At 37.1% G+C, this 10,641-nt stretch overlaps 1 protein-coding gene across 1 annotated transcript; it reads left to right on the forward strand.

Moving 5' to 3' along the window:
* Positions 1-1,792: 1,792 nt before the first annotated feature.
* On the forward strand, positions 1,793-7,285 carry LOC144714193 (putative receptor-like protein kinase At5g18500). Its single transcript, XM_078588896.1, has 8 exons — positions 1,793-2,179; positions 3,064-3,731; positions 3,815-3,919; positions 4,778-4,900; positions 4,974-5,144; positions 5,221-5,350; positions 6,163-6,372; positions 7,009-7,285. The coding sequence occupies exons 2-8, from the start codon at positions 3,088-3,090 to the stop codon at positions 7,162-7,164; spliced, it is 1,539 nt and encodes a 512-aa protein (XP_078445022.1). The 5' UTR covers positions 1,793-2,179; positions 3,064-3,087; the 3' UTR covers positions 7,165-7,285.
* The last annotated feature ends 3,356 nt before the right edge of the window (positions 7,286-10,641 follow it).

The raw sequence follows: 10,641 nt of genomic DNA on the forward strand, positions 1-10,641 counted from the left end.
AATATTCACTTACCAATTAGTAATATACATATTTTAAATTTGCACTTAATTCACTAATAAATATTAGGCATATAAACCATGTTAAAGAACCAAATAGTGTGGGCATCTTTTGCTAAAAATTTTAAAACATTTTCCTATAAATTTATTGAATTTTCCAACATTAAAAATATTCACTTACCCAATTAGTAATATACATATTTTAAATTTGCACTTAATTCACTAATAAATATTAGGTATATAAACCAGGTTAAAGAACCAAATAGTGTGGGCAACTTTTGTTAAAAATTTAAAAACATTTTCCTATAAATTTATTGAATTTTCCCACATTAAAAATATTCACTCACCCAATTAGTAATTTACGTATTTTAAGTTTGCACTTAATTCACTAATATAAATATTAGGTATATAAACCATGTTAAAGAACCAAATAGTGTGGGCAACTTTTGTTAAAATTTTTTGCAACATCTTTTGTTAAAAATTTGCACTTAATTCACCATTTTTAATGTTGGACTTTTCCAACATTAACAATTTACACTTACCCAATGTGGTGACCTCAAATTAGTAATATACATATTTTCAACATATTTAATATTTAATTGTATAAATTTCAACAAAGTGTGGGCATTAATTGTGGAATTTTCAACATTTCCCAACAAGCTTCTTCATTTTATCAGGTTTTTAGTGGAGGATAGGTAAACATCTTCCGCATACATGCTAAAACTTTAATAAAAATAAGCTTCTAGTTTCTTTTCAAATTTTGAGATAAATATTTTAGATATTCCTTAGTCCCCATAAAAAAATATAGGTTAAATGTTGCCCGATTAAGGATCAAAATAAATTATTTATATGGGTTTAATGTATAAATTTTTATTTTCGTATAGTTCTCCTATACAAATGTGGACAATATAAAGTCATAAGGGCATTTCTCTAAGAATGTGATATGAATCATTCATTTGCGCGCGCAACTTAATAGAAGGCTTTATATAAAAAACAGCTGGACCGAGTTTAAACCTTAAAACATTTTAGAAATCTATGATATGGGATTGCGCCGGATTCGGAAAAAAAATCCGGATATTGAAACCGATATCTGGATATCGGTAACCAATATCCAATATCCGAGATCCGTCTTGTCCCTACATTTGCGGTATCCGCCACCGATATCCGTCCACACTTCAAAGACGGATATCGGCCGATATCCGATATCCGATATCAGGCACCGTCCCGGTTTTATTCCCGATATTGGATATTGGTTGGCCGAACACTAGGGATAGAGGGAGAGAAGGAAAGTGAGAAAGAGGGATAAAAGGATAGAGGGAGAGAAGGAGAGAGGGAGAGGGAGAAGAGGGAGAGAGGGAGAGAGAGAAAGAGAGAGAGAGGAGAGGGAGAAAGAGGGAGAGAGAGAGAGAGAGAGAGAGAGAGAGAGAGAGAGAGAGAGAGAGAGAGAGAGAGAGAGAGAGAGAGAGAGAGAGAGAGAGAGAGAGAGAGAGAGAGAGAGAGAGAGAGGGAGAGAGAGAGAGAGAGAGAGAGAGAGAGAGAGAGAGAGAGAGAGAGAGAGAGAGAGAGAGAGAGAGAGAGAGAGAGAGAGAGAGAGAGAGAGAGAGAGAGAGAGAGAGAGAGAGAGAGAGAGAGAGAGAGAGAGAGAGAGAGAGAGAGAGAGAGAAAGAGAGAATAAGGAGTAAAACAACTAAAGATGAAGGGTCGAAGAGGAATAAAACAAGGAAGATTTTTTACCAATTTCAACTAATTTTCTATTGGCCTTAGAAAAAAAAAAGTCCCTCCGTCGTCTGACGCTGCCTCTTCTTCCACTCTCTCTGCTCAGCACCAGAAGCCATCTAATCCATCTCCATCACTCTCTCTCTCTCTCTACACATCTCTTTCTCTCTCTACCTCCCCCTCTCTTTCTCTCTCATCTCTCTATCCCCTCTCTCTCTCTCTCTACCCCTCTTCTGGGTTTTCCTTGCTGTGGCGAGTTATAGAAGGGAAAAGAGGGAATGGATTGAAGAACTGAGGTGGGGTCTGCGGCTGCCGACGTAGCCTTGGCGGCGGCGGATCTACAGTGGGGAAGCGCTGTTCTTGTGTATTATCAAGATCTTTGTTGAAGATCTGGTTAAAGAGTGGTGATTTCGATGTGGGTATTGGCTTGTAACCCTACCAGATTGTGAATGTGGGTTTGAAGGAGGTGAGAAGATGGTTGATTTATTTGGGTGGGTTTTATTTGGATGGATCTAATGCGGGTTGTTGTTCTTGGTTTTTTTTTTTTGATGGTGTTGTTGTTTCCGATTTCCTCTGATTGGGTCGATTTTGGGTCTGGTTTTCTCGTCGATTTGAGCTCTGAAGACTTGGGAAAAATTGGATTTTGTTTCCTTTTTGTCGGTGGAATCCGTTTTTTCAGTCTCTTTTTGCATTCCATCCGCATTTGACATTGGGTTTTTCTATGCATTCTCAAGAACAGAGATTGGATTTGTTTGATTCGAGTTGGATTGAATGGTTGAAATGTAGAAAAATTCGCTTCATTTCAATGTCTGTTCATTTTGGTTTCCTTGATTTCTTTGCTTGATCTATGTTCCTATTATTATTATTTCACTCTTCAAATTAGGTGTTTTGTACATTGTTATTCACATCCATCTCATCCTATATTCTGCTGTCTTGAAACGCGTTCAGTGTAATTTATTTTTATTTCTTCACCATCATCTGTCACAAACGTTATTCTTTTTTTCTTGAAGAACATTGTAAACCCTATTCTTAATTGCTGTTATCTACTAATCATTGAACATTGCTACCCATAAGATATGTTCTCAAATGGGCGCTCCTTCCCTCATTCACTATATCATTTTAGTAGTGTGAATCTACCATAACTAGTTGAGCTTTTGGTGACTGATTTTCCTATTTTATATTAGAAACAATTTTCTTAACTTAGCACTTTGCTTTTTTTCTCTAAATTTTAAAATAAATATATTTTGAAATTTGAATAAAAAGGAAAAAAAATGATAAACAAGAATTAAAGAAAGATAAACAAGAATTAAAACACCTTCTGAGTTTTCAGTGTTTGCATATACTCTTCAGGACTTTGAGATCAGGAGGAAGAAGATGTCGGATTCCGGAAATTCCCTCAACTCCCAACTCTCCCAGAAGACTTCTTTCTTCGGCCTAAAAGTTTGGGTTATTATTGGAATTGCCGTGGGCCTATTCAGCATTATCATTCTCTCTGTTCTTGCAATCTGTGTCACCATCAAGAGCAAAAGAAAAGGGAAAAGAACGTCAGCCAATCTCCCTATCGTTCAAATTCCAGTCATTTCAAAAGAAATCAAGGAAGTGGGAATCGATCAGCTGCCTATGGTAAATTCAAATGGCGGTCTTCTCTCCACTCATGATTATTCTGGTGAGAAAGAATCAAGCAAAGGGAAACAAGCCGGTCACAGTCAGTCAAACTCATTTCATCATGGAGAAAAAGATTACAGCTCCCTGTCTGGAGAGGAAGGCAGCTTTGGCAATGGAAATATCTGTAAACCAATGCCATCTTCGCATTCCTTGACTGCGCCATCGCCGTTGATCGGTCTCCCGGAACTTTCGTCTCTTGGATGGGGCTACTGGTTCACTCTCAGAGACCTGGAAGTTGCAACGAATCGTTTCTCGAGGGATAACATTCTGGGCGAAGGTGGGTATGGTATTGTTTATCGTGGATGCTTGTTGAATGGAACTTCAGTTGCTGTCAAGAAGCTTTTGAACAACTTGTGAGTCTTCATTAATTGGTGACTTTGGTTAACATGATTGCCACGTGAAGATTTTCTATGATTACTTGGAATCATTGTTTCAGGGGCCAGGCAGAGAAGGAATTCAGGGTCGAAGTTGAGGCAATTGGGCATGTTCGCCATAAAAATCTTGTGCGGCTGCTAGGATACTGTGTTGAAGGTACCCAACGGTATGTATTCATCATCTTTTTCAATTGTTATTTTCTAGTGGCCTGCTTGCAAATACTCTAGCTTTCTTTCTTTGATACATGGATATGTTTGGTATCATAAGTCCGTATATTTTGTCATAATGACTAGTATTTGATAATGGATAATAAAGAGCTAAGAGTATCCCTTTGCAGAGTATCCCCTCAATGAGGGTTAGCTGTTCCTGATGACGAAGAAGAGTCATCATCATCCTTGTCATTTGTCTTTACCGAGATGACAATAATGATGACAAAGCCGTCATCAACACTTGTCCACGACTAGGGTGACGATAGTGATGTGGGCAGATTGTATTTTATGTCAACTGAATTATAGAGACGATCAGGACAAAGAAAACGGGAAGTAACTTATATATATATGGAGGGAGAGATAGATTTGGAGCACACAGGAGAGAGTAGAGAGAGATAAAGAGAGACATAGAGCAAAATAGTAGCGAGAGAGAAGAAAGAGAGAAAGAGAAAGGAGGAGGAGAGTAGATGCCATTTATTTATTTTGTAATATATACAACACACATTTTCATCTTTTTTCTCCATCGTCATTTCGTTCTCAGTGACGATAACAATGCTGATGACAATCTCTGGATGACAATGGCGCACTTGTCCCGCGACAACAAACCCAGCCATCGATCACTTGCAATTCTTGCAGTCATTACCATCTGTTCTTCATCCCCCTAAACTCGTTGGGGAACCTCTCTCTATGCTCTTCCTTCATTACCTCTATTGTTCTGATTTTCAGGCAGGATCCAACTGTATTGTTTTATCTTTTTCCAATTCCATTAATGGAAATAAATATGTATCTTTCTGAATCCATCTCGTCTTTTGCAGGATGCTGGTTTACGAATACGTCAACAATGGGAATCTAGAACAGTGGCTCCATGGAGCTATGAGGCAAAGAGGTTACCTCTCTTGGGATGCCAGGATGAAGATCCTTATAGGCACTGCCAAGGCGTTAGTTCACAAACCCTTTTCTTATTTCTACTTTTTTCATCAATAATTTTTAAAAAGATCCTCTAATTTGCAGCCTGGCATACTTACACGAGGCCATTGAACCCAAGGTTGTGCATCGCGACATAAAATCCAGCAACATTCTGATTGATGACGAATTAAACGCCAAGGTGTCCGACTTCGGTCTCGCTAAACTTCTGGGTGCTGGAAAGAGCTACGTCACTACTCGAGTGATGGGGACTTTTGGGTTGGCATTTCTTTTTTTTAAAATTTTTTATGTCATTAATTTTGTAAGTATTTAAATTTCTTCCTCTATTATGCAGCTATGTTGCGCCAGAATATGCCAATACAGGGCTTCTAAATGAGAAGAGCGATGTCTACAGCTTCGGGGTTGTTCTTCTGGAGGCAATCACTGGCAGGGATCCGGTGGATTACGGACGCCCGCCTGATGAGGTATAAGAATGGGATTTTCTAGTTCTCTTTTTGCAAATAAAATGGGGGTAAGAATTCAGTAGTGTTTGCTGTCTTTGATCGGTAATAACAAAATAGGATGACAAGTCATCATTATCCTAGTCCGCCCAGGATGATGATGCACTCGTCGTCATCGCTCTTCCGCGGCTCAAAGACAAGTGCAGTGGCAATGACAATGGACGGACGAATCCTTGTCCAAACCAGAATGACACTGCTTGTGACGATGACAATTCCTGGATGGCGATGACGTGTAAGTCACTCATGCTTGTGACGAACAGTGCAGGTGATGATTCATCATCGACATCATCATCGTTTTCTGGTCATCTTAAACAAGGACGAGAAGCTTGTGGCAGAAGGCGGAGGAGTGGATTCATCCCTCCATCATCATCGACATAAATGACAAAGATGATGGAGGGATGAGTCCACTCCACCGCCTTCTGCCACAAGCTTCTTGTCCTTGTCATCATCCATTTCATTTGTCTGAGCTAGGATATCACTGCTTGTTACGATGACGATGGTGATTTCTGAATGATGATGAATAGTTTACTTATCATTATCCTGGCTTGGACAAATGGCAAGGACAATGGAGGGACAAATCTGTTTAAGCGCCAGTGCATCAAACTTCTCATTCTTATTCAAGATGGCATGTTGACGATGGTGAATCGTCACTGCCGTCGTAATTTGTCTGAGGCAGAATAACACTGATTGTGACGGTGACGATAACTCTGCAAATTTCTGGGATGGCGTACAGAGAAAATTTAAAGCCATGTTTTAACTGCTAAAATAATTGACAGGTAAATCTAGTGGAGTGGCTTAAAATGATGGTTGGGAGTCGGCGGTCAGAAGAAGTGGTGGATCCAAATATCGGGAACCCCCCGTCCACCAGAAAACTCAAGCGTGCACTTCTGGCTGCACTTCGATGCGTGGACCCGGACTCGGCAAAGAGGCCCAAGATGAGCCAGATCGTCAGCATGCTCGAATCCGACGGCCCAATCCCACGCGAGGTGTGATCCCTGAAACCCATTTTTATCGTCAATTCATGTCTACTTCCCTGGTGACACAATATAAATTTTTTTCCTGATGTTCCCAAGCTTCACTTCCGATGATTCCTGCGGATTATTTTTCAATGTAATTCCTTCCGCAGAATGGTTATTCTGATATCAATGATGGTTGTAATGATGATGCTTATACTGATGTTGATAATGAGGACATTGGTACTGATTGTGATAGTCCTTTATGATAATGATAATGGTGGTGTTGATGATGATAAATGTTGTTATGATGATGAATTTTATAGCCTGGTTCTGTCTGAGGCACAATCTCTCAATCCCGTGGATGATGACTCAAGATGAATTATAATTGGCATAATTCAAAATTTCTGTTTTATCCCAATCTTCACTCTCCCAATTTTGTTTGATAACTGATTTCCCATTCTGATTTTTTCATCTTTTATAATTGGTTTTCTCCGGTTCATTCAGGATCATTGTATCATCACTACCAATAGGATCATCATAATTTTGAATATCAAACATCGTCGTTATCAGTATAATCTTCACCGTGTTTCATTATAACATTATCAACATCATGTTCAAAATTACCCTTCCAGATTGATAATTATCATTGGGATAATTATTATTTAGGATCGGAGGCGATTTCGGCAAACCCAAGGTGGAAATGCAGACACGGGGTCGCAGACAGAGAACTCGGATACAGAGAAGAGCGACAACCCTGATGCGAGTGACCGCCACCGCGTTGGATCATCTTCAATGGCAGGTAACAGGGTTGATGTGGACTAATGTTTTTGGCGTCAAAGGCCGAACCAGCACCAAGCTCATGAGCTTGATTTTTCATGTTTCTGTAAGTTTTATGTAAGATGTTTGTTGATAATTTAGATGCGATGTAAAGGTCCTTGCTTCACTCTCACAGTCATCTGTGTCTTTGGAAGCCCCAATTTCATTATCATTGAAGGCCATTCACCTCATTCTCATCGACATCGGTTAGATTATCATCAATCATCTATATCAGACGCAGAACAAGCTGGAGGCTTTTGAACTTGATTTTTTTGTTTTCCTGTCAGATTTCATGTTGACTAATTATTAATAGTTTGGACGCGATGGGTAGATCATGTATTTATGTTGAAGTCCATTCAACTCTTTGGGATCCCCGATTCCATCATCATTATCCGAATAATTGTAATCATCATCTTCATTAATATGATCATCATATGTATCTATGTTTTGAGGTCAATGGCAGAACTGGCTCATGTGGATCATTTTGATGTGATGTATATGTCATTAATTTGATCTTAGTCCTGGATTTTATCATCATAATCCTATTCATCTTCATCATCTTTCCTGTTAGTATCATCTACATGCTCATCAACATAATTATCATAGTCATAATTTTTGCCAGTATTTGTGGTACTATTAATTTCTTACAAAAAGTGACAGTATTAATATTCAGTATCAGTGTCGTCATCCTCAGTGGAATCACCATCCTCATTGTCTATCATCATCAGAAGACCAATAACGTCATCAAAGGCAGTATCTTGATCACACTCATCATCATTGTTGTTGTCATCATCATCATCATTGTTATCATCATCATCATCATAATCATCATCATCATCATCAGGATTAACCTGAAGGGCTCGCTCTCTTGGTCGGGTTGGTGTCTAGACCCATGGGTCGATTGGGCCGACATTGCCCTACATCTGACCAGGTAAGGTTGAAGTGTCAGGTAGACACGGTTGTTCTGTTCTGTGCGTTTGAAACAAACAAAAAATTTGCACAAAAATGACACAGGGCCTTGTTCTTTGTTCTGTTCTTTTTTTGTGTAAAAATTAGAACAACTTTTCGCACAGTTAGAACAATTTGAACAAAATTCGCACATTCGAACAAAATTCACATAAAGCGAATAATCAAATTGCACATGGTTGTGTGCTATGATCTGTGCGAATTTGTTGATGTTCTGTTCAGAAAACCGAACAGAGTGAACAAAACGCACAGATTCGCAGAAAAGTGGACCGAACAACCATGTCTAGTGTCAGGTTGGGGTGGGTATAAATAGATAAAATAATAGTGATAGCACAATAAAGACTGTTAACAATGTTGTAAATCAAATAACAAATATAACGTTGGAAATGCAGAATACTCACTTAGACTTAACCTTCTTTCAAGGATAATTTTATTTGAGCTCATTAATTTACCAAAATGCATAATATTTAAGTCACATAAAACTAGGTAAATAACCTAAATGAGTCATCAAATTCACCTCCCAAATATCAAAAAATCTTTGAATTCTGGCAATGATTCCCCTTGTATACTTTCAAGAAAATATAGCAGTGATGTAAAGTACATAGCAAATGTAACATTAAAAATACAGCATACACACTTTGACTTAACCTCCTCAAAAGAATAATTCTCTTCAAACTTAATATATTAATAAAATAAATGATTTTTAAATCACATTAAATAAGATTAATAACCTCAATGAGTCATCAAATTTATCTCCCAAACACTAAAATTTTTTTGATACTGAAAATGATCCCCCAGCATAATTTCAAGAACTAACTCCAACAATCATAACTCTCTAACAAAATTTTTAAATAATTCAATCAATTTTTACATAAATTCTCATTGGACTGGTTAAATATAAATTTATTATTCGAAATTCTTACCAAAGAAGTAGAACATAATTCATGTCATAAAAGATAAAATCTAAGGTTCTTTTCCCTGTATTATAATGTCAATATTCAAATTCACCATTAGAAATGACCTACCAAAACTCATGATATTGTGTTTTGTCCATAATTACTTTTCTTCATGTTTCAAAGATTTGGACCAGGTAAAATTATGTCGACCAACTTGGTTGGACCAAGGCTTGACTTTTTTGCCCAATGGCCTGAATATTCGACCTTTCCTAATTGAATTACAATATTGAATAAAATTTTTTCCTAATCATGTTTCATTAGTGTCCCATGTTTATGATGAACTCACAAGTTTAATATGTTGAAAATATATAGTACTTTCCTCAATAAGAGAAAGCACTTAAAAAATTTGGTCTTGTTGAATAAAGGAAAACTTCATTTTGATAATTTTCATTTATCTTAAATGATTTTTAAAATTTGGGAAACTAATATGTTTAAAATTGTTATGCTAAGGTAGTAATTAAACTAATACAAAAAATGGTACAATAAATAGACAACGTATAACTATTATTTTAAATAATCTGTGAAATTAAGTACTCAATAAGCATCAAATGAATATGTAGTGCATAGATCATGTGTCTACTGACACTGTAGACTCAAGAAATTATATCATTACAGTATCCCAGGTTTAGCTCAAGGGGATTATTTATTAATACTATAAATGGTGTTTGTGTAGTCTATGTCTATCAAATTAATATTCATTAGAAATTGTATCATATTTTCCTCAAAGAGAAATATCATTGGGTCACTTAGACCATGAAATTACAAAAAGTTTGAAGGTTTTGAGTACATCCATTTAACATAATTTTTTTTCAGAACTTTATAATCCATTTAGATTCATCTTATGTTTCAATAGAACATAAAAACTTTGTTACCATGAAGTAATTGACATCTAATTACTCTACCATTCACGATGCACTCCATTAATCAATTATTCAAGATTTCCAATTCATAAATAACATTTGTATGTTTTTTGTTTAAAAGTTCACTTTAAAATCTATAACTCATTAAGTAGTATGTGATTAACATTACAATATTTACCCTAGGATTACAACAATTTACTAAACCTATATGACTTTAGGGCAGCCAGGTCCTTAATTTTGCATGGCGGCGGCAAAAAGCCCTATGGCTGCACCCTGGCCTGTTTTGCTTAATGGGCCTACTCTATGATTAATGGGCCTACACCAACCATAAGACATCCATATGTTTGATCTAATTGAAGATTGACACATACATTAATGTGTATCTATTGGATGGATCCTGTGGGCTAATCAATATCCACCAATTGATAACGATCCAATTGATCGGTCCCAACAGATTGATCTGATTCGATCCGATCTGGTCCGATTCAATCTCTCATTCCTGATTCGACATACCCTGTAGTTTCTTGTTGACCCTGTTTCCTTAAATTGAAAACTTAATTAGATCATAATTAATTACCTGGTCCAAAATTCATTCCCAGGACCCTTGGAAACAGACCACATAAATTATAATTAACTGATAATGACCATTCATGGACCAGGTTGATGTCCACCTTTGAGCAAGGAGCCCCACAAAAGAGATA

The sequence above is a fragment of the Wolffia australiana genome, chromosome 17, assembly GCF_029677425.1.
Source record: "Wolffia australiana isolate 7733 chromosome 17, ASM2967742v1".
In the NCBI taxonomy this organism is placed as follows: domain Eukaryota; kingdom Viridiplantae; phylum Streptophyta; class Magnoliopsida; order Alismatales; family Araceae; genus Wolffia; species Wolffia australiana.

Excerpts from the sequence above, each read along its gene's own strand:
- LOC144714193 (XM_078588896.1), top strand. The coding sequence starts at position 3,088 with ATGTCGGATTCCGGAAATTCCCTCAACTCCCAACTCTCCCAGAAGACT. Across the intron at positions 5,145-5,220 it reads CGAGTGATGGGGACTTTTGG|CTATGTTGCGCCAGAATATG; the intron begins GTTGGCATTTCT and ends TCTATTATGCAG. Across the intron at positions 6,373-7,008 it reads ACGGCCCAATCCCACGCGAG|GATCGGAGGCGATTTCGGCA; the intron begins GTGTGATCCCTG and ends ATTATTATTTAG.